Genomic DNA, 25425 nt, shown 5'->3' with positions numbered 1-25425 from the left:
TGGTCAGCTCCTCTACTGAAATAAAACCTCAGGCCCTCATTTAGACTGTATAAACATTGGTTACTTCTCTGTAGGGGCTGTATGATACAGGGGTTAAGGTCCAAGATTCTGGAGCCAGCCTACCTTAGCTCTGTAATATTGGGCAAGTGAACTGAACCCTCTGGGTTCCAGGGTCTTCATCTTTAAAAGGAGAAAGAAAAGAGTGTTTCACCTTTACTTTTAGGGCTCTTAAGAGAATTAAATAAGTCTTATAGAGCATCTTTAATAGTGTCTGGCACCTAGTAAGCATCCTAAAAATATCTGCAACTACTTCACCATTATAAAATCAAAGAGTTGAATTAAACCTCTGAGGTTGGTTCTAGCACCAGCATGACAGGATGCTGTGGGCTGAGTCGAGGAGCATGCTGCATTGTCATTTAAGGGAAATGGTAAGACCATGAATTTTTTTTTTTTTTTCCAAGACTTTGAATTAATGGAACCATGCTTTTTTTTTATTTTTTATTTTTTAATTTTTATTTTTTTTTTTAAAATTTTAAAATCTTTAATTCTTACATGCGTTCCCAAACATGAACCCCCCTCCCACCTCCCTCCCCACAACATCTCTCTGGGTCATCCCCATGCACCTGCCCCAAGCAAGCTGCACCCTACGTCAGACATGGACTGGCAATTCAATTCTTACATGACAGTATACATGTTAGAATTCCCATTCTCCCAAATCATCCCACCCTCTCCCTCTCCCTCTGAGTCCAAAAGTCCGTTATACACATCTGTGTCTTTTTTCCTGTCTTGCATACAGGGTCGTCATTGCCATCTTCCTAAATTCCATATATATGTTAGTATACTGTATTGGTGTTTTTCTTTCTGGCTTACTTCACTCTGTATAATTGGCTCCAGTTTCATCCATCTCATCAGAACAAACTAGTACAGCCACTATGGAGAACAGTGTGGAGATTCCTTAAAAAATTGCAAATAGAACTACCTTATGACCCAGCAATCCCACTTCTGGGCATACACACCGAGGAAACCAGAATTGAAAGAGACACATGTACCCCAATGTTCATCGCAGCACTGTTTATAATAGCCAGGACATGGAAACAACCTAGATGTCCATCAGCAGATGAATGGATAAGAAAGCTGTGGTACATATACACAATGGAGTATTACTCAGCCGTTAAAAAGACCATGAATTAAAACGAATGTGTAAACCAGACATTCCGATACTTTCCCAAATTTTGTGTAAAGTCAAAGGTAGGCATAGGAATCGGTGCGAGATCAGGTGGGTCCCAGCTGGCAGCACCTGTCTCTGTGGGCAGAGGAAGAGGATTATCTTTTTGTATTGTTCAATGTGAGTAAGGAGGTGAAAGGATTTATCCTACAGAGAAAGAAAGGTTCTGAGAAACAAGAGGCTTTGTAAAGTGGGTGAAGCAGCATGGAGGAGAGTGGGCTGAGTGTTAGGGGGCAGGGAATGGTGACCCACTCCAGTATTCTTGCCTGGAAAATCCCATGGATGGAGGAGCCTGGTAGGCTGCAGTCCATGGGGTTGCTAAGAGTTGGACATGACTGAGCGACTTCACTTTCACTTTTCACTTTCTTGCATTGGAGAAGGAAGTGGCAACCCACTCCAGTGTTCTTGCCTAGAGAATCCCAGGGACAGGACAGCCTGGTGGGCTGCCGTCTATGGGGTCGCACAGAGTCTAACATGACTGAAGCGACTTAGCAGCAGCAGCAGCCGCATGGCAAAATCTGTCTCTGAGACCTGGAACACTGTGGTGTGGGAGGTCTGACTTGCAGGCATAGCTCACAGGTCAGGTATCACTCACAGGTCCTTCGTAAAGGGCAACATCACTTTGGATTTGGGAAAGCCTCTTTGGCCTCTCCAACTTTCTGTGATTTCCACTGGGTTTTGAGAGGTGTCTATGAAGGTAGAAAGCTTGACTACGGCAGAGCAGGATCATTCCCCCAACACAAGGGGTCGCTAGTGCAGGTATGAGCATCTGCTTGGTGAGTTGGCACCGCTGTCTGTGGTGACCTCGCTGTCCAGGGTGGCTGTGTGTGCCCGCAGCTAGAGTGTGCCTGCCTTGTGTGAACATGCCAACACTCCCAAGGGAGATGCCTGGTGGACCCTGGACTCTTTTCAGAGCCGGTCACATTCCCTCAGCAGGTGCATTGGCAACAGAGCAGTGGGTTGAACTCTTTGGGGCTCTGACTCAAAATCAAGTTGTGACAACAAGCGTGACCTCAGACAGGTTCTTCTACCTCAGCTTCCATTATTCAACCTCCAGATCCTTAGACATGTGATCAGAGTGGAACATAGTAGGTCATAACCTTGATGCATAAACAACAAGGACAGCACAGAGAAGTATACTCAATCAACTATACTCCAATATAAAATAGCAAGTTTAAAAAATATAAAGTGACTGCCTCTGGGCATCAAGAATTCATAAATAAGATGAAGAATAAGAGAGAGGAGCTCACACTGGGTGTAAGCATTATGACACATTTAAGGAGGCTTCCCCGGGCACTGAGCAGGGTAGGGTCAACCAGAGGGGTGCCCCTATCTCTCAGGCTCTGGAAGTGAGTCAGTAGAAAACAGCATGAAGGGCAGATTTGAGTGACTGGTGGAGCTGGTTTGGGGGCTTGAGTAGAAGATTATAAAAACATAAAAAGGTGTGATCTCCATTCTCTACCAAGAAAAGACATTTTCATGAGCCAAGGTGCAGCCCTGAGCGGTAAACTGTGAATATGTGATTAAAGAACAGACTAAAGATACGGGTGATGATGACTCAATATTTATTGCATCATCAGTATTCTCCAGGCACTGTGCTTCATGAACAGTAAGCATCTCATATTGACCCCACAATTTAATGAGGTAGTGTCTATTTTCAGCCCTATTTTGCAGAAAGAGAAATTGCTCAAAGAAGTTCTAAGGTAATTAAGTAGCATTTCTGGGATTTGAACCAACATTTCAGTTTAGAGCCTGAAGTCTTCATGATCACACAAGAGTCCCAACGTCATTGGTCCAGTCCACCCTCCAGATTGGCATCATCCCTTGCTCCAGCTTTGAAGAGGAAAGCAAATTGTCAAAGTGCAGTGTCCCGAGATATGCATCTTACAGAGAGAGGCGCAGTCTCACCACGGAAGACTAGGTTCTGAAAGGGATGGGGGAGGGGTGGCTGTGACTATTACTTCTGAGCATATTTCTGTAACACCCCAGTCAGCACACAGCAGTGGAATCACCTTCCCAGGCCCTGAATTCAGCCTCACGGTGACATGACACCAATTCTCCTTTCCCTAAAGAGGGCTCTGTCAGTGAGTGATGGATGTTCAAATAAGAATTCTGTGTAACTTGCTCTTTGGCTTTTCCCTCCAAGAGCATTTCTAGTTCAGTGACTAAAATACAAATCAATCACCGAGAAGAAATACAGTGGAATCCTAAATTTAGGCCTAGTAAACAGAAATACTCTAACACTATTGAGAAATCTGGTTTCAAGGAAAACACCATTTACCCCAAAGCTCAGTGAGTAACACATAACTTAGATGACTGAAAGGGATGACCATGGTCAGCCATCCCAAATTTAGACTCTGTCCATATTTAGAAGGCAAGGAGCTGTCATAATATTTTTACCGTTACCACTCAGTTTGGAGGAAAAGAGAATTTCTAGTAATTTTAAGATTGTTTGAGGCTGGAGGCCCAGCTTAGGCTATTGGGTTGCTGATGGGGATTAACAAAGAGCCAGTCATTTGCAGCAACATGGATGGACCTAGAGATGGATTTCATGGGTGTCATGCTGAGTGAAGTCAGACAGAGGAGAAATATAGGACATCCCTTATATGTAGAATCCAAAAAAGAAATTATACAACTGAACTTATTTACAAAAGAGAAACAGACACAGAGACTTAGAGAATGAACTTATGGTTACCAGCGGGGAAGGATGGAAGGAAGGGATAATTAGGGAGCCTGGGATGGACATGTACACACTGCTATATTTAAAATGGATAACCAGCAAGGTCCTACTGTATAGCACAGGGAACTCTGCTCAATATTACATTGCAGCCTGGATGGGAGGGGAGTTTTGGGGAGAATGGATACATGTATAGGTATGGCTGAGTCCCTTTGCTGTCCACTTGAAACTATCACAATATTGTTAATGCAGCTATACTCCAGAAGTTTACTAAAACAAACAACCCCCCCACCCCTGCAAAGAACCAGTTATAATGTAGCATGGGAGGAGGGATGGCCAGCCTAGAAATGTGCCCCCAAGAACCACTATGGCCTGTTCCTAGGATGACCCTTGTAGATGACCTCTAATGGCCAGGTCTCTGCTTACAACCATAGCACAGTGGCATTGGGTTGCAAAATACTCACTGAAAAATGCCGCTCCAAATCCTTCCAACAGCTGACTCCTTTTAGACCCTCTGCACCACCCCCACTGAACAGACAAATTAAACCCACTCTAGATTAGCAGATGCAAACTATTACTCACAGGCTGGATAAACAACAAGGTCCTACTCTATAGCACAGGGAACTATATTCAATATCCTGAGATAAACCATAGTGGAAATGCTTATGAAAGAGATTGTATGCATGTATGTGTGTATATGTGTGTGTGTGTATATATATATGTATGTATGTATGTATAACTGAATCATTTTGCTTTACAGTGGATATTAACACTTCAATAAAATTTAAAAAGAATTTAAACCCACTCTTAACTTGAAGGTTACAGGGTGAGTAGCTCACACCAACATGCTTAATTTAGCCAAGCCCCAAACCAACTCTAAACCTGAGCTTGGAACAAAATCATCTGTCAGAGCTTTTCTAATTAAGTTGGCTGAGGTTAAGGCTTGATGCCAAAATCAGAACGTGCTCATAGAAATCCAAATACGGCTGGTGCCAGGTGCTTCTTTCTGTCACCTCCACATCACGTCGACCTGTACAAAGGGGTTTTGTTCAGCTACACGTCATTCTCTAACAAAAGAACGGCAAAGCTCTACGTGTGGGGTCCTCTTACCTTTCAAGGCAAAGATGAATAAAAGCGCTACTTGCACATCCTTCATCCGTAACTCCTGAGATGGATCGTCTGCTCACAAGCAAGTGGGAAAGAGCTTGGGGTTTCAACCTAGGAACTCAGGTCTCGCGTGAGGTTTGCCGGGTGTTAATCATCTTAAATGGGCAACAGAGTCTTGCGCCTGCTCTTTTTCGACAATGCCAGGTGCACCTGATATCAACAAAGCCAGTGAAGCTTGGGGCGGGGGCGGGGGCGGGGGCGGGGGCGGGGGCGTTTGACCCGCAGTATTAGTATCGCCTGCGGACTGTTCAAAGTCAAGCCCCACTCAGACTTACAGCAGCAGGAATTCTAGGGATGAAGTTCAGCTCTCTACATTGTAACAAACCCTCCATTGGTCCTAACGTCTGCTGAAGTCCGAGAATTACTGCACTATATCGTGATGCCTAAATTGAAGCTCTAAAGACAACTGAAGGAGAACCGCCTGCCCGCCCCACTCCATTTTGAAGTCAAAGAAAGGCGACTGAAGAAGATTGTGTGTGTACATAGGAGAGGTGTCGGAGAAGGCACTGGCACCCCACTCCAGTACTCTTGCCTGGAAAACCCCATGGACGGAGGAGCCTGGTAGGCTGCAGTCCATGACGTCTCTAAGAGTCGGACACGACTGAGCGACTTCACTTTCACTTTTCACCTTCATGCGTTGGGGAAGGAAATGGCAACCCGCTCCAGTGTTCTTGCCTGGAGAATCCCAGGGACGGGGGAGCCTGGTGGGCTGCTGTCTATGGGGTCGCACAGAGTCGGACACAGTGAAGAGACTTAGCAGCAGCAGGAGAGTGACACGATTCATTTTGGCAGTAAAATGGGCTTTCCCCACCTTGTCAAGATACCTCTTTAAAAAAAAAGTGAAGCATCTATTTTCTAAGAAAAATGACTAAAACGAGAATTATTTTCTAGTTTAATAATTTTGCTAGAGGGCTTCCCTGGTGGCTCAGTTTTACTAGGCTATCAGTAATGCTGCTTGTATATTTCATGACGTACCTACTGAAATAATGTTTAGGGTTCTATATTTCCTCAGAAAGAATAGAACATGTTTTGCATGTCAGTACTATTATTCTCATAAATATACTCTGTTAAATCCACGAGAGTTTACACAGTAATCTCCAGCCTTACTAATTTTTGAACTTCATCTGTTTTTTCCAGTTTTCTTTACCTGGACCAGATTTCCTTTGGTGATTATAAAGAAGAGTGTTGACACAATAGCCTTTAAACGTCCCAGGTTTTGGGACTTCCCTGGTGGTCCAGTAGCTAATACACTGTACTCCCAATGCAGGGGGCCTGGGTTCAATCCCTGGTCAGGCTAGATCCCACATATTGCAACTGGTGCAGTCAAATAAATAAATGAATAAAAAAATAAACTTCCCAAGTTTGCTTTTTTATGAGCATTTCTGAGTCAGTGGGTCATGCTCTTAATGAACTATATATATATACTGTTGATATAGAATCTGACATCTGGTAACAAAAGGTAATACAAACCATCACATTAAAACTGGACTTTATTACATTTGTTTGGAATTTAGTTTGCTTATGGTTTGTAATTTCACATACACAAAAAATATATTATTGATATCAAAGAAGTTGAAACACATTGTACCCCAACAGACATCTGTCCATTTCAAATACTACAAACAAACATCTTTACTAGGGAAACAATTCTTTTTGAAAGTTTAGTAGAATTAATTTACAGCTTACCAGTTACTAAAAAGGTATGAGTTCTATCATGGTGTTGGAAACTTAAAACGAAAATTCAATTTATACACTACAGAAACAAAATTACATTATTAAATTAATAAGTTAATAAAGACACATTTCACCTAAGATAAAAATATTTAATTTATAAATCATTATAGAATATAATAAAAGAAGTGAGGCCAGAAAATTGATTTTTGAAGGATTTTGAGACTATAAACTTATATTTTTATATTTTGTTCATATATAGCCAAGAGGAAGAGAGAAAGCCAACCTAGGGTCAGTCCAAAGTTTTGCAGGAGAAACATCAACCAGGGTCGCTGTGTTTGAACATGAGTCATTTCAGGAAGCTAAAAAAAGAATAAAAAACCAGAATAAGATCCAGATATATTCACTGCTGGGAAAAGTTTGGTGGGAAAACATGAGAGACTCTGTTATTCAGAACTTAATAACCTTTCCAATTCCCCAAACGGTTACAAAATGTTTAATACCCACTCTCACCAAAATTCTAAAACGTCAGATAAATTGAGCCACTTGAATGTAGTGACAAGGATTCTAGCAATGCCAGAAATCTTAAAATGACAGTTATCAACTGAAAGCAAATCTAATTCCTATTTTTATTTTTGGAAAATGTTTAAATGTGAAATATATAATAGATGAAAGGAATTCTTTTTGATGGTCCTGTTGGGTTTATGAAATTGCTAAAGGCACTGGCTATTATAAAGCATATATTTGTTTCTTTTCAAAATGATGACTGAGATCTTCCTGACCTTTGGAACAATAAAGACATCATTTCCTAAGGCTAGGTTTTATTCTCAGAGAGAGAAATGGCAGCAGTTTTGTGTTTGTGAAATGCTGTAACGCCATTTAGAGGGAAACATCCACTCAGCATTCCTCAATCTGTTCATCTCACGTTCTTTTGATTCCTCACCCTGAGAAGGTCAGAATCACTGTATCTCTTTCATGACAATCATTTCCATTGGAGCATAGCCTCAGGTCAACAGAGATCGCACACTGAACTCAACCCTGGCACTACTGACACTTGGCGCTGGATAATTCTCTGTTGTGGGGGTTTTCCTGTGTGTCGTAGGATGTTTAGCAGCGTCCCTGGTTTCTATCCACTAGACGTCAGTTGTCCCTCTGCCCCTAGTCATGACAGCCAAGAATGTCTCCAGACCTTGTCAAATGTCCCCATGGGGGTTCTCTCCTCTGGTTGAGAACTACTGGATTCGTACCTAGCAAAAGAAAGGTCAAACATATAAAACATACAAGGGCTTTAAATTTATTGGAGAAGGCAATGGCACCCCACTCCAGTACTCTTGCCTGGAAAATCCCATGGACGGAGGAGCCTGGTAGGCTGCAGTCCATGGGGTCACGAAGAGTCGGACACGACTGAGTGACTTCACTTCACTTCACTTTAAATTTATAGCAAGGGAAAACAGATTGATGTCTTTTTTCATACCTGTATGGGAGCATCCTGGATGTTCTGTTTCAGTGTCTTTGAGATGGATATTTCTGTGTTTAAATTGGCAAAATAGATGGAAGGAGGATTAAAATTATTGCATCCTGCTATCTCACACCCCAGCCCAGAGCCGTGGAATAAAAGACAAAGTGGGATCCAAACTGCTATCCTGAATGGATGGATGGATGAATGGACAGATGGATGGATGGATAGCCTTAAATTATGTAATATACATATATGTCACATTCCTTTTCAGGTTCTTTTCGCTTAAAGTTTACTACAAAATATTAAGTAGAGTTCTGTGTACTATACAGTATGTGTGTATATCTTAATCTCAACCTCCTAATTTAGCCTTCCCCCACACCCTTTCCCCTTTGGTAACTGTAAGTTTGTTTTCTCTGTTTGTGAGTCTAGTCTCTTTCTGTTTTGTAAATAAATTCATTTGTATCATTTTCTCTAGATTTCACATATAAGCAATATAGGCTTATACATATAGCAACATAAGCTATTTGTCTTTCTCTGTCTGACTTATTTCACTTATTATGATAGTCTCTAGGTCCATCCATGTTGCTGCAAATGGCACTCCTTGCTTTTTCAATTAAAACAATTTGCTCTGTGATAACTGGCCATCCATTCAGGGGTATGTACATTTATAAACCATATTGAAGGCAAATGTTGCAATATCCAGTAACAGATCTTTAATGACACCAATAAGAAGCCATTTTTCAGAATAAAGATGGAAATAGACAAAGAAGTGTGAACTTAGAATGGCCCAGGAGTGTGAACCTTAGGTGTAGAAGAAGGAAAGACACCATCTTAGTTTCAGAGGATGTTTCATAAACCATCCTTTGTTCCAAGTCCTCCCTCATATAGAATTACTGCATGGTACATGATATTAGTATTTATCCACTTGCCTTCCTGGTGTGCTTTAACATTCTCCATGAGCATTCATTTTAAAGCTTCAACTTGACTAGGGATACAATTATGTGGATGGAATCAAGTTTAAAACATTTATTTCCTATCACTTGCTAAAATGCTCAGAAATCCTAATTGGCAGTTGACCATCATAACTACATCTCAGTTAATTAATAGAACTTGTAGGGACCATTATCTGTAGACCAATTACAGTCAACATGTGGGCTTCGTGCATATCAGGGAATTTTTTTCCTATGCCTGATTGAAATTTTTAAAAAGAACTCCCCAGTGGTATGTTAAAGAGTTGCATCTTAAAGACTATTTTCCAGAAAATTACAGCTACTTGACTGCCATGTCTTGACATTCGCTGATCAGACTCGGGGAACTTGCCAAGCACAGAGGTTAAAAAGGAAGTTACTTTCTGCTTCAGGATTTCCAAATATCTGGCAAAAGTCTGAAGAACATTTCTCCTAGTACTATCTCTAGAAGGCAAGGCTGTTTTGCTATCATTTCTCTTTTTTTCTACTTTTTACTTCAGTGTTAACACATTCTATTCATCATTTCACCCCTCTAGTCTTAGGGTATGAATCAAGATCTGTAAAATTGTTCAATAACAGTTTAACTGCCCTGGAGGAAAAGGGGACTTTTCTCTTTTGAAAGCCAGGGGAAAATGGTGGCATTTAAACTCTTGTTGGGTGTTTTTTAAGAAGAAAAAGCACAATATGTATTCTCAAAAATGAATTCCTATAGACTTTTATTTCCCTTCAAGTTTGCTGACTGAAATGATTAAAAATATGGCTAGATTCAGAGCAAGTGAAATGCTGTAATCAGATGTGGTTTGAGCTTCAGCATTTTATGCTTGTATCTTTTGGAAAGACTTTCTGTAGAACTGGCTAGTATTTTGGTATGTACCCAAGAGATATTATGGTTCATATGTCATCCGTAATAATCCAAGAGTGCCAAGTACTGTCTCAAAAGCAAGCTTAGCTAGGTTTTCGTACCAAACCATGTGGACATGGGAAGTACAGACAGGCCACTCAAATTACGATCAAAGCTTCCATGTCAGGGTAAGAATCTCTTTAAAGTTTTAAAATTTGAAATTTTCATTGTTTGTCTGTTTCTATAGACTTGTAAAGTTAGTCTGTTACAGCGTTGTTCTAGTGCATACTGTCTGCCTTATAAACAGAATCAGTAACATGCTATCTTTTATGACAAAGGCAGTGTAATATCTATGTATTCTACCACATATTTTTATCACATGCAGTGATGAATTGCACTTTTTAGTGTTGGCATTTTTTTTTTCTAGCTACTTAGAAATGTACTGGGCCATAACAGAGGTGAATTTCAGATAGAAAGCTGATCTTTGCAGGTGTTTGTATATCCTCTACAATAATGAGATGATCTGGCTTCTTGTCCTGGTTCTGACATCATGTCTATGTGCCTTTGGATAAGTCATCATCCTTCCTGAGCCAGTGTTTCCTCATAACTGAAAGGCGTTAATCATTTTACCTCTTGCAGGATTTTGAGGAGTAAATAGGAGAGAAGGAAAGATATAAGTAAAGGTGTGATTTAAAAAAGGATGTAAATCAAAGTAGATGTTACATAAGACCTTCCTCCAGAGCATCCTGAAAGACCTTGAGGAAAAACAAGCCGCTAGAAGGTACTGCTGAATGGATGGCAAGTTATCACAGAGCCAATTATTTTAATTTTTTAAAAGAAAGGAATGCCATTTGTAGCAACATGGATGGACTTAGAAATTATCATATGAAGTGAAGTAATCCAGAGAAACAATCTAAAATAAATGGTGTAAATGAACTTACTTACAAAACAGAAATAGACTCAAGACATAGAAAACAAATGTATGGTTACTAAAGGGGAAAGGAAGTATGGGGACAAATTAGGAGTTTGGGATCAACATATACATACTACACATATAAAATATATAATCAACAAGGACCTACTGAATAGTACATGGAACTCTACTTAATATTTTGTAACAACCTGTAAGGGAAAAGATTCTGGAAAAATAAATATATGTAACATAATTTAAGGCAATCCATCCATCCAGGATAACAGTCTTGGATCCAACTTTGTCTTTTATTTCGCTGCTCTGTGCTGGGGTGTGAGATAGCAGGTTGCAATAATCTTAATCCTCCTTCTATCTAGTTTGTTAGTTAAAACAAAGAAATATCCATTTCAAGCACATCCAAACAGAACGTCTAGGATGCTCCCATAGAGGCATGAAAAAATATATCAGCCTGTTTTCTGTTGCCATAAATCTAAAGCCCTTGCATATGTTGTATGTTTGACCTTTCTCTTGCTGGGTACAAGAATCTAGTAGTTCTCAACCGGAGGAGAGAACCCCCAAGGGGACATTTGACAAGGTCTGGAGACATTCTTGGCTGTCATGACTAGGGGCAGAGGGACAACTGACATCTAGTGGATAGAAACCAGGAACGCTGCTAAACATCCTACAACACACAGGAGAACCCCCACAACAGAGAATTATCCAGCGCCAAGTGTCAGTAGTGCCAGGGTTGGGTTCGATGTCCCATTCGTGTCGACTTGAGCCTGTGCTTCAATAGAAATGACTGTAGTGAAAGAGATATAGTGACTCTGACCTTCTCAGGGTGAAGGATTTGAAAGAATGTGAGACAACTTATGAAAATGAAAATACAGTTTATCAAAACTAGTGGTATTCAGTGAACACAGTAAATAAAGGGTAATTGACAGGATTGAATGCATATATTGGGGGAAAATATATAAAAGCAATAATCTAAGCTCCCAATTCAGGAAACTAGAAGAAAACTAGCAAATTAAATTCCAAATAAGGGGAAAAAAGAAATAATAAAAACTAGAGCAGAAATCAGTAAAATTGAAAATAGGAAATCAACAGAGAAAAATCAACAAAACAAAAGTTGGTTTTATGAAAAGAACAATAAACTAGACAAGTCTCTTCTAGGCTAACTAAGAAACAAAGACAGCAGACACAAATTACTAATATCAGAATTGAAAGAGGCGATATCACTAAAAAAAATCCATGGATAATAAAGGAATATTATGAATAACTCTATGCCCGCAAATTTGATAACCTAGATGAAATGTACAAATTCCTTGAAAGACACAATCTGCCAAAACTAATACAAGAAAAAAATAGACCACCTGAATAGGTCTATTTCTTTTATTAAAGAAATGGAATCAATAATTAATAATTTTCCAGAGCACCAGACCCAGATGTGTTCACTGGTGAATTCTATCAAACAGTTAATGAAGAAATTATGTCAGTTTTCTATAGTCTCTTCTCAAAGAAAGAAGCTGAGTAAATAATTTCTAATTCATTCTAAGAGATCAGTATTGTCTTAATACCAAAAACCAGACGTATATGACAAGAAAACTATAGGTCAATATTTCTCATGAACAGAGATATAAAGATCCTCAACAAAATATTAACAAATCAAATCTAACAATGTATAAGAAAAATTATATGCCACAGAAAAGTGGGATTTATCCTAGGCATCCAAGGCTGGTTTAACATTCAAAAAAATCAATTAATGTAATCTACATTCCAGTATCTGTCTAGTTAAAGCTATGGTTTTTCCAGTAGTCATGTATGGATATAAGAGTTGGATCATAAAGAAAGCTGAGTGCCAAAGAATTGATGCTTTTGAACTGTGGTGTTGGAGAAGACTCTTGAGAGTCCCTTGGACTGCAAGGAGATCCAACCAGTCAATCCTAAAGGAAATCAGTCCTGAATATTCATTGGAAGGACCGATGCTGAAGCTGAAACTTCAATAGTTCGGCCACCTGATGTGAAGAACTGCCTCATTTGAAAAGACCCTGATGCTGGGAAAGATTGAAGGCGGGAGGAGAAGGGGATGGCAGAGGATGAGATGGTTGAATGACATCACCAACTCGACGGACATGAGTTTGAGCAAGCTCTGGGAGTTGGTGATGGACAGGGAAGCCTGTCATGCTGCAGTCCATGGGATTTCAAAGAGTCGGATACGACTGAGCAACTGAACTGAACTGACATTCCAATATCAACAGGCTAAAGAAAAATCACATGATCATATCTATAGATGCATAAAAAGCATTGACAAAATCCAACACCTATTCATGATAAAATAAAAACTCCCAGCAAATTAGGAATAGAGAGGAGCTTCCTCAAATTCATAATTAGTATCTTAAAAAGCCTGCAGCTAAGATCATACTCAGTGGTGAGAAACTGAAAGCTTTCCTGCTAAGATCAGACACAAAACAAGGATATCCCCTTTTACCTCTGTTTTTCAACATCATATTGGAAGTCCTAGCAAATGCATTAAGAGAAGAAAAGGAAATAAAAGTTACACAGATTGGGAAAAAAGAGATAAAACTCTGTTTATTTGTACTTGACACGATTGTCTATGTTGTAAAGCCAAAACAACAAAGCTTCCAGAACTAACAAATGCTTAAGTGAAGGTTGCAGAATGCAAGGTTAATATATAAAAGTCAATTGCTTTTCTATTTACCAGGAATGAACAGGTGGATTTTGAATTAAAAACACCATTTATATTAGAACCCCAAAATGAAACACTTAGATATAACTCTAACATAATATATAAAACATCTATTTGAGGAAAGCTATAAAACTCAAAGATGTCAAGGAAAAAGAGTAAATGGAGAGATATTCCATGTTTATGAATAGGAAAATTCAATATTTTCAAGATGTCAGTTCTCCACAACTTGATCTATAGATTGAATGCAATCCCTATCAAAATAAAAACCCTAGCAACTTATTTTGTGGATATTGACAATCTGATTCTAAAGCTTATATGGAGAGGCAGACAACACAGAATGTCCAACACAATACTGAAGGAGAAGAATAGAGTTGGAGAATTTGATACTACCCAGCTTCAAGACTTACAATAAAGCTAAAGTAATTAAGACAGTGTGGTATTGGCAAAAGAAAAGATAAACAGATCAGTGGAACAGAGTAGAGCTCTCAGAAATAGACCTACATAAATACAGTCAACTGATCTTTGACAGATGAGCAAAAGTAATAAAACAAAGACAGTCTTCCCAATAAATGGTGTTGGAACTATTGGACATAAACAAGCGCAAAAAAAAAAAAAAAGAATCTATACACAAAATTTTCATAAAAATTAAGATGAATCACAGATTTCAATGAAAAACATGAAATTATAAAACTATACAGGTAAAACCCAGATGACCTTGGGCATGGTGATGCCTTTTTAGATCCACATCAAAGACATGAAAGAACTGATTGACAAGCTGAACGTCATTAAAATTAAAAACTTCTGAGTTCCCTGGTGCTCAAATTGTTAGGATTCCAGGCTTTCACTGCCTTGGCCCAGGTTCAGTCCCTGGTCAGGAACTGATATCCTGCAAGCCACATAGTGTGGCCAAAAAGAAAAAATTAAAACTTCTGGTCTGCAAAAGATAACATCAAGAGAATGAAAAGGTAAGCCAGAGACTGAGAGAAAATATTTGCAAAAGACTCACCTAATAAAAGACTGTTTAAAATATGCAAAGAACTCTTAGAACTTAATTCAATGAAAAGAAAACAAAAACCCCAATATTTTAAACGAATAAAAGAACTGAAAAGACACTTCCCCAAAGAAGGTAGAAGGTATATGGATGGCAAATAAGCACATGAAAAAATGTTCAACACCCTATGACTTTAGGGAATCTCAGATTACACTGGCAGTGAAATACATGAGATATCACTGCATACCTATTGGAATGGCCAAAATCCAAAACACTATTGGCAAGGCTCTGGAGCAACAGGAACTCTCATTCATTGCTGGTGGGAATGCAAAATGATCCCACCACTTTCAAAAATATTTGGCAGATGTTTTGCAAAACTAAACACACTCTAGAAATTGTGCTCCTTGGTATTCACCCCAAAACACTGGAAAACTATGTTAACAGAAAAACTTGCACATGGAAGTTTACAGCAGCTTTACTCAATAATTTCCAAAACTTGGAAATAACCAAGGTATCCTTTACTAGGTAAATGGATAGGTAAATTATGGTACATCCATACAACTGAATATTATTTAATGCTAAAAATCTGAGCTATCAAGATGTGGGGAAAATGCAAATACCTATTACTAAGTGAAAGAAGCTAGTCTGAAAAGCCACCATAGTATAATAATTTCAACTATATGACATTCTGGAAAAGTTAAAACTATGAAAACAATAAAAAGATTAGTGGTTGTCAGGATTCACCGAGGATGCACACCAAGGATTTTTAGGGCATCAAAATGATTCTGTATGAAACTACAGTGAAGGAGTATATGTCATTTGTCAGAATCTATAGAATGTACAACAACAAACATGAACCCTCATGTAAATATGGACTTTGGGTGATGATGATTTATCAGTGTAGTTTCATCAAACATAACTGTGGTGTGCGATGTTCATAGTGGGGTAAGGTATGCATGTGTGGAGGTCAGATGTCATGTGGGAATTTTCTTTATTTTCTACTCAGTTTTGCCAAGAACTTGTAACTGCTCTAAAACAAAGATTTTTAATTTAAAAAAAAATGCATTTCCTAGGATTCCTAAAAATTGAAATCCAAAATCCATTTTAATTAAAAACATTATATTTTAAGTGCTCCATATGGATATATATGTGACATATGGATATAGCCATACATAGTGACATATGGATATAGCCACCATTGTAGAAAATGCAGACAAAAATTTTTTTATTATCTATGCCTGATATAAATGAAACACTCATACCTTGGCCTATAGGCTTATTGGGAGAAAAATCATAAAGATTATGGATCCTTTGGTATTGATTATAAATCTAATGATATTTCTTCTGTTCCACCTAAACATTCCTGTTTTCTACAAGTGGAAGGAGAAAAAAAAAGGGGGGGGATAAGGAAAAAATGAAGCATATTTTGAGTTGCTTGAAAGGCCTTTGACTGTGTGGACCACAACAAACTCTGGAAAATTCTTAAAGAGATGGGAATACCAGACCACCTGAGCTGCCTCTTGAGAAACCTGTATGCAGGTCAGGAAGCAACAGTTAGAACTGGACATGGAACAACAGACTGGTTCCAAATAGGAAAAGGAGTACGTCAAGGCTGTATATTGTCACCCTGCTTATTTAACTTATATGCAGAGTACATCATAAGAAATGCTGGGCTGGATGAAGCACAAGCTGGAATCAAGATTGCTGGGAGAAATATCAATAATCTCAAATAAGCAGATGACACCACCCTTATGGCAGAAAGCAAAGAAGAACTAAACAGCCTCTTGATGAAAGTGAAAGAAGAGAGTGAAAAAGTTGGCTTAAAGCTCAACATTCAGAAAACTAAGATCATGGCATCCAATCCCATCACTTCATGGCAAATAGATGGGGAAACAGTGGAAACAGTGAAAGACTTTATTTTTGGGGGCTCCAAAATCACTGCAGATGGTGACTGCAGCCATGAAATTAAAAGACACTTGCTCCTTGGGAGAAAAGTTATGACCAACCTAGAAAGCATATTAAAAAGCAGAGACATTACTTTGCAAACAAAGGTTCATCTAGTCAAAGCTATAGTTTTTCCTGTAGTTGTGTATGGGTGTGAGAGCTGGACTATAAAGAAAGCTGAGCACTGAAGAATTAATGCTTTTGAACTGTGGTGTTGGAGAAGACTCTTGAGAGTCCCTTGGACTTTAAGGAGATCAAACCAGTCCATCCTAAAGGAAATCAGTCCTGAATATTCATTGGAAGGACTGATGCTGAAGCTGAAACTCCAATACTTTGGCCACCTGATGTGAAGAGCTGACTTATTTGAAAAGATCCTGATGCTGGGAAAGATTGAAGGCAGGAGGAGAAGGGGATGACAGAGGATGAGATGGCTGACTCAATGGACATGAGTTTGAATAAACTCTGGGAATTGGTGATGGACAGGGAGGCCTGGCAGGCTGTTTGGGGTCGCAAAGAGTCAGACATGACTGAATGACTGAACTGAACTGATTTTGAGTTACTGAATTGTTTGGTGGCTAAGGACAAAATAGATAGTGCCATATAAAAGTGTTTCATTTATATTCAGGACAGGAAGATTTTTTTCCCAAGTATTTTCCATATTCTTATAACACTGGAACACCTAGATTTTCTTTTTCTTTTTCCAAATGATCATCACTGCTATGAAGAGCCACTGGAGTACAGAGATGTTGTTTCTACGTTCTGTCCTATGTTGTCAAACACGTGAGAAAAAAATTAACTTTAGAATATTCACTCACCCAAATATTTACAGCAATGTTGATTTTTCAGTTAGTTTTTCTCTTGACTTTTAAAGGGTCATTTGATTATTATTCATCAATGACCTGTTGTCTAAGAAATAATTAACAAAGAGACATGTAGGAGTCCTGTTGAATAGGTAGATAGATTTATTACAGTTAACAACACTCAAAAGTTCATCCAGTGTTTATAAAACCTAACCACTTAGTCTGTATACTTTTTTATGTCTCCAAGAAAATTTTCTGAACCTGTCATCCATGAGATCACAATGTGCTGAAAATCTGGTAAAGCAGAAAAACTGTTTGGCCTTCACTACCCCAAGAAAGATATGGACTGAATTTTGTCTGTCTTTCTTCTCCCATGTGTTGGCTGGCCAACTTACTTGTGTTAGTAAGTGTTCTACCACAGACACAACCACATAAGCTTTTTGCTTTTCTTCCAGACTGCTGACAACATACATAGGCTGACTCCTTATGACAGTGATCACCTCATGCATTCAGTAAATTTAGGTGAACTGTAAGTGACCTATGTTATTCTTGATGAGTAAGCGAGATTGCATGGGACATTCACTGTCACAAACTTCACAAAAACACCGGGGAAATTGCTCTAGTGAATGAAAAAAAACACCTGAGGATCAAATATATTATTCAGTCCTCAATAAGACTGGAGAAGGCAATGGCACCCCACTTTAGTACTCTTGACTGGAAAATCTCATGGATGGAGGAGCCTGGTGGGCTGCAGTCCATGGGGTTGCTAAGAGTCGGACACAACTGAGTGACTTCACTTTCACTTTTCACTTTCTTGCATTGGAGAAGGAAGTGGCAACCCACTCCAGTGTTCTTGCCTGGAGAATCCCAGGGACGGGGGAGCCTGGTGGGCTGCCGTCTATGGGGTCGCACAGAGTTGGACACGACTGAAGCGATTTAGCAGCAATGAGAATTTAGGAAAGCAAGCCAAGTATCCACTTATAGATAAATGGATAAGCAAAATCTGATATACATATAATAGAATATTATTCAGCCTTAAATAGGAAGGAAGCTCTGACAAACACTATGACATGAATCAGCCTTCAAGTTATTATATGAAGTGAAACAAGCCAGTAACAAAAGGACAAATACTGTATGATTCTATAAATGTGGGAGAAGGCAATGGCACCCCACTCCAGTACTCTCGCCTGGAAAATCCCATGGACGGAGGAGCCAGGTAGGCTGCAGTCCATGGGGTCGCTACGAGTCAGACACAACTGAGTGACTTCACTTTCACTTTTCACTTTCATGCACTGGAGAAGGAAATGGCAACCCACTCCAGCGTTCTTGCCTGGAGAATCCCAGGGATGGCAGAGCCTGGTGGGCTGCTATCTATGGGGTTGCACAGAGTCGGACGCGACTGAAGTGACTTAGCAGCAGCAGCAGCAGCTACAAATGTGAGGTACCTGTAATAGTTAAATTCATAGAGAAGAAAGTAGAATGATGGTTACCGGGAGCTGGGGGTAGGTATATTATTGTTTAATGAGTATGGAGTTTCAGTTTGAAAAGATAAAAAATGTTCTGGAGATGGATGGTAGTTGTTGCACAACAATGAGTGTACTTAATGCTACTGAACTGTACACCTAAAAATGGTAAATTTAATATTTTATCACAATAAACACACATGCACTCACTCACTCCAAGGTTTCAAAAGCTTTGCTTTAATTCTTTAGCTCTTTGTTACTGAGTCACTAAGTCATGTCTGATTCTTTGTGACTCCATGAACTGCAGCACATGAGGGTTCCCTGTCCTTCACTATCTCCTTTATTCATTGTAATATTATCACAAGTAAGAAAATACACAATAGGAAGAATTATCAAATACTAAAGAGTCATTGCATTTACTTTTTATTGAGAAACATTAAATTGTGGGTTATGTTTAGATCTCAACATCCTAGAGCATAAATATTATAAATGTTTTTGTTTCCTCAAAATTCATATGTTGAAACCATACCCCTGAATGTGATCATATAAGGAGGTGGAGTCTTTAGGAGGTGATTAGGATTCGATGAGGCCATGAGGACAGAGCCCACGGGAATAGAATTAGTAAGTTTAACACAAATCACTATGTTGGCGCAACAATATCCTTAAATTGGGAGGTGTGTTCCCGCTGACACAAGTACTATTTTGAATTTTTGTTGCTGTTGTTCAGCTGCCAACTCATGTCCGACTCTTTGCAACCCCATGGACTATAGTACATCAGACTCTTCTGTCCTCCACTAGCTCCCGGAGTTTGCTCAAATTCATGTCCATTGAGTTGGTGATGCTAACTAACCATCTCATCCTCTGCCACTACCTTCTCCTTTTACCTTCAATCTTTCCCAGCATCAGGGTCTTTTCCAACCAGTTGGTGTTTCAAACAAGGTGGCCAAAGTACTGGATTTTCAGCTTTAGCAGCAGTCCTTCCAATGAATATTCAGAGTAGATTTCCTTTAAGATTGACTGGTTTGATGTCCTTGAAATCTAAGGGACTCTCAAGATTCTTCTCCATCACCACAATTTGAAAGCATCAATTCTTCGGTGCTCTTCTTTATGGTCTAACTCTCGTATCTACACATGACTACTGGAAAAATGATAGCTTTGACCATACGGACCTTTGTCAGCAAAGTGATGTCTCTGCTTTTTAATACACTGTCTAGGTTTATCATAGATTTCCTTTCAGTTCAGTTCAGTCGCTTAGTCATGTCCGACTCTTTGTGACCCCATGGACTGCAGCACCGCAGGCCTTCCTGTCCATTGCCAACTCACAGAGCTGACTCAAACTCATGTCCACTGCACTGGTGATGCCATCCAGCCATCTCATCCTCTGTCATCCCCTTCCCCTCCCACCTTTAATTGTTCCCAGCATCAGGGTCTTTTCCAATGAGTCAGTTCTTTGCATCAGGTGGCCAAAGTATTGGAGTTTCAGCTTCAGCATCAGTCCTTCCAATGAATATTCAGGACTGATTTCCTTTAGGATGGACTGGTTTGATCTCCTTGCAGCCCAAGGGACTCCCAAGAATCTTCTCCAACACCACAGTTCAAAAGCATGAAGCTTCAGTGCTCAGCTTTCTTTATAGCCCAACTCTCACATCCATACATGACTACTGGAAAAACTATAGCTTTGACTAGATGGACCTTTGTTGGCAAAGTAATGTTTCTGCTTTTTAATATGCTTTCTAGATTGGTCATAATTTTTGTTCCATGGAGGAAGCATCTTTTAATTTCATAGCTGCAGTCATCATCTGAAGCTATCAGCTTTCAGCTTTCCTTTAGGTTTTTTTTTTTTTTAATTAGTAGCTATGTTTGTAAAACAACTGAATACAGTAGTTTTAATTTTCCTTATCAAACAAAAAAGCAAGAGCCACAGCTCTCAGTGTGTCTGAGCTCACCAAACTGGAAGCTTAAAAGGTTATTTTGAAAAATTCAGCATTAGATATTTTATTTGTTAAATATTCAAATGTTATAGGTTTCTACCTTCTCAATGGTATCCCAAGGGAATTCAAAAGCCATTTGCAACAGAAGATAAGTGAAAATTTCTTTTTTGAAAACTGAGTTATAAGACAAATATCCTATCACTGTCAGACATAACTCAGACACACAAAGATGTTACCTGCTTTTAACTTGCATTTAAAAATTCACTTGTCCATTTTTTTTTCAGTAGGGAAAGTGGTTGAGTTAGACAAACTCTGAATTATATAGCTCAGTAAAGACAGTCATCAGCCAGCTGTAGCATTTTCTTAAGAAATGGATTTCTTTGGAAGATATATATATATATGTGTGTGTGTGCACACATGGTTTGAGAAACTAACAAGAAGAAAAGAAACATGCAGAGCAAAATATACAAACATTTCTGGTGGTCACTTTTTAAAAATTATAAAGCTCAACGTTCATCAAAGTTTAGTCTATTACTAATTTTCTCAGTAGAAAATACATAAGGGTAGAGTTTGACTGATTTTTACAGAAAGAGAATGTAAATCTTTCAAAACTGTTGGTAAGAATGATTCATACTTCTTGCTTTTGTGAAGAAATCATTGTGAATGTTAAATTATATTCATTGTGCTGCCTAAAACAGCTTTTCAATGCTTGTCATGGATTTAAAGGATGTCAGTTACCCTCATTGATTTCAAGTACAGTATTTGTTGAAAGCAAATGTGCATATCAAGATTATTCTATGTCTTTTCAAACAAAATATGTTTGTTTTTTATTTTATGGATGGATATTATTTAAAGGGCATTACCCCTAGCTATGATTCCCTGGTGGCTCAGAGGTTAAGGAGTCTGCCTGGAATGTAGGAGACCCGGGTCGCGAAGATCCCCTGGAGAAGAAAACGGCAACCCACTCCAGCACCCTTGCTTGGAGAACCCCACGGAGGGAGGAGCCTGGTGGGCTACAGTCCATGGGGTCGCGAAGAGTCGGACATGACTGAGTGACGCTATTGCCAAACTTCAAAGTGAGAATAACTTACTAGTTTTCTGGATAAAGGAGTCATTTACCAGTGCCAACTTGGTTGTAATAGATTACTGATTGAATTGCACTGGATTTATTTAAATTCCCCTGACAAAGAAAGACTCAATTAAATGCAATGAATTGGAAGATAAAGAATGGGGAGCAGGGAATAGTATCAACAATCCCAAAGTGTAGGAGGAGCTTAATATTATAGTTGATTTTTAGTCTCTAAGTCATGTCCAACTCTTTTTAGACCCCATGGACTGTAGCCCATCAGGCTGCTCTGTCCATGGCATTTCCTAGGCAAGAATACTGGAGTGGGTTGCCACTTCCTCCTCCAGGGAATCTTCCTGACTCAGGGATCTATGCAGATCAGTGTAATGCAGATAGCTTCTTTACCGATAAGCCACAGGTCACCTGATTTTTTTAAAAAGATGCAAAACCTAGGTAGTATGGTAGCTGTTTTGTCAGCCAATTTATGTTCTTTTTACTCAATTCACTCTCTCAAAGCTGTTATATTTACTGAACTAAAATAACTGTAGAGAAGCCAATGAATGTTCTTCTGCTGGACTACTAATAATCCTATTCATTGAGTGGGTGTCATAGGTAGAGCTTATTTTTCTGTGTTTGGGTACATTTTCAAAACAGAGGCTCTTAAGTTCAAATTCAAAATAGTCTTTACCATGCTTTGCAAACAAAGAAAATTATCTGGTAATTGGAAAATGCTCCAGGCAAAAGGATGGCTGGGATATTACTTGGAGGATGTTAATTCCCAGAAGAGGGTAGATAAGCAAATTGCTCTAAGTGATTCCTCTACAATCTTGTTGTTTCCTCTCCCATTATTATGTAAGTGAAAAAAAAGTTTTAAAAAAAGATAAGGAAAAAAGAAACCCAAAAAACAAAAACAAAAAAAACCAGCTGTGGAGCGGAAGAGGAAGCAACTCAGAGATATATGTAGTAAGAAAGACTGGTGGAAGGAAAGGGCTGGAAATAAGGTTTATTTTCAATTAACTCAACATGATGGGGACCTGTCTGGTGGTCCAGTGGTTAAGAATCCACTTTGCAATGCAGGGGATGTAGGTTTGATCCTTGGTTGAGGAACTAAGCTCCCACAAACCTTGGAGCAACTAAGCTCAAGCACCACAACTAGACAACCCATATGCCACAACCAGAGAGCACACATGACTCAGTGAAGACCCCAGGTATTGCAACTGAGATCCATCACAGCTAAATAAAATGACTAAAAATTCACCTTGATATACAGGGAGAGGGCACAGGAGTTTAGTTTTCTTTCATTTTAGCATGAATTTGGTAGGCACATCCTTCTCCTGAACCTCCTTCTCTGAGTTACATCTCCTCCACTATCAGCTTGGATGCTATTAACATATTGGATCCTGGGCAGCTGTCCAGTTATCTCCATTCTAGGGACATTTCCATCGTGATAGCCCCTTGAGATTTCTCTGAGCTTATTGCTATGGAAACAGTTTTACAGAATTTAAAACCTTAGGAAATGCCTAAAGGTCTGCAACATGTTTCAGATCCAAAATGAATCTCTCCCTGGCATAACCTACTTAATGCTCTTCAAAATGAATTAACTGATTCTTTAAATAAAAATCATATTGTTGAAAAATAAATTCTCTCTTGTTCAAACTTCTGAAAAAAAATACTTTGGGGGCTTGTCTTTTCCTTCTGTTTGAGAGATTTTTTGAGTTTTAGAGAGGGTGGCTGTGAGAAGTTTTCCTGAATTTTTAGTTCTGGGAATTTTCATAGAAGGAATTTTCAGTTCTCATACAGAGTGAGAAGCTCCTACACAGCTGCCTCTTGTTCCCAAGAGCATCTAAACCAAGGTTAGCAGCACAGAGATATATTAGCTTCCAACTGCTACTGTCAACAAATTACCACTAACCTGTTGGTTTAAAACAACAGATTTATCTTACATTTCTGTAACAATAGAAATAGAGACATAGATACAGAGAACACATTTATGGATACCAAGGGGGAAAGGGGATCAAGATGAATTCAGAGATTGGGATTAACAATTATACACTATTGATACTATGTATAAAACAGGGCTTCCCAGGTGGCTCAGTGGTAAAGAATCTGCCTGCCAATGCCGAAGACACAGGAGACTCAGGTTCAATCTCTGGGTCAGACACAACAGAGCATATAAAATAGATAATATATAAGAACCTACTCTATAGCTCAGGGAACTCTACTCAGTGCTCTCTGGTGACCTAAATGGGAATAAAATCCCATTTTATCCCATATATCCCAGACGGGATATATGTATAGGTATATCTGATTCACTTTGCTGTACACAGAAACTAACACGACATTGTAAAGCAACTTACTCCAGTAAAATCAAAGCGTTTGGAACCAAGCAGAATACCGTGGGCTCCACTCCCTCCTCCCCCAAGTAAAAAGGCTCCTCCATGTTTCTTGTCTCTTGTTTGTAGAAAAGCTGATGTCTCCCAGCCCTTCCTGGGTCCCAAAAGAGCAGGTTCAAGCAATTAAGGATTAGGACAACGAAGTCACAGATTCAGTGTCTGATATACATTTCTGAGTTGTTTTACAGGTATTATAACTGCCACCAGAAGGGAAACGCCAACTGCGTGATGAACAGACTGCAGCTGTGATATAAGCTGCTCCATCTTGAGCACAAATGAGTCTATGGTTAGCAGCATTCCAAAAACTGCCCTTAAGAGAATGAGATCAACACTACTGCTCATAACAATCTGTATTTTTGTGGGCATCAAAATAATTGTAGCTTGTTCTGCTCATATATGTAAATGGGCAACTAAAACTGTCAGCAAAGAGGTGCTTCAAACCCATGCCAGTATCTTTCACATCAAGTCCTTGATGCCCTTTCTCAGCATAAAGCAGTTATAGGAGATGGCCCTTCATCCCTAATCCCATCAAAATGGAATGATATCTAACAGGGGAGACTTGTAAGCAGTTCTTTGTGGAAATCGCCCACAGCAGGAAACCTTCTTTCCTGTCAATTTAGCAAAACTACGTTGTAACTAACTTTTAAATCACGTGCCCCCATGTTCTACCCACTTCCAGCCCAAGCACCCCTATCAGATCTTATGATCACACAATACTTTGCCTAACTTGTTGGTGCTTTCTGTAGATGAAAGAAATAGAAAAGAAGAATAAGTAATTAACATGACCAGCTCTCTTCCCTTGTTCCCACTTCAGTAATCTCATGAACAAACTGTGTGAACACGATAGCATCTAGAGAAAGATCACAAGAAGCCGACAAGCCTGTATGCAGTGAGGGATGGTGATGACTCTGACCCCCTCAGCTCAGTGATTAACTGTGATGACTTCCTTTTTCCTTTAAAAACTTTCATGGCTAAGCAGAATCTTTGCAGATGGTTTTTTGGGGGTACTGAGTCCACCATCTCCATAGATTACCAGCATTCTGATTAAAAGCAATTTTCCTTTCTACCAACAACTGTCTCTCAGGTATTGATTTTTGAGCAGCCAGACCTGAGGTTCAGTAACTTGTTGCTTAACTATTTTGGATTCTTCAGAGGAGAATCTGTCTCCTTGCCTTTTCCAGTTTCTAGAGGCTGCCTGCATTCCTTGGCTCC

General features: G+C 39.2%; 1 protein-coding gene across 2 annotated transcripts in view; it reads right to left on the bottom strand.

Moving 5' to 3' along the window:
- The window catches only part of SLC39A12 (solute carrier family 39 member 12), an 83977-nt gene continuing 65093 nt past the window's right edge, over positions 6542-25425 (bottom strand). The window contains exon 12 of one of the 2 annotated variants that reach the window (XM_005687983.3): positions 6542-7102. In XM_005687983.3, coding sequence (XP_005688040.1) covers positions 6974-7102 — 129 coding nt within the window. In that variant the 3' untranslated portion in view covers positions 6542-6973. The remainder of the gene's footprint in view (positions 7103-25425) is intronic. The other variant, XM_013968564.2, reaches the window with a different exon arrangement.

The sequence above is a fragment of the Capra hircus genome, chromosome 13 (genome assembly GCF_001704415.2).
Source record: "Capra hircus breed San Clemente chromosome 13, ASM170441v1, whole genome shotgun sequence".
In the NCBI taxonomy this organism is placed as follows: domain Eukaryota; kingdom Metazoa; phylum Chordata; class Mammalia; order Artiodactyla; family Bovidae; genus Capra; species Capra hircus.
Note: the sequence above shows the minus strand (reverse complement) of the source record. Positions and strands in the feature narration are given on the sequence as shown.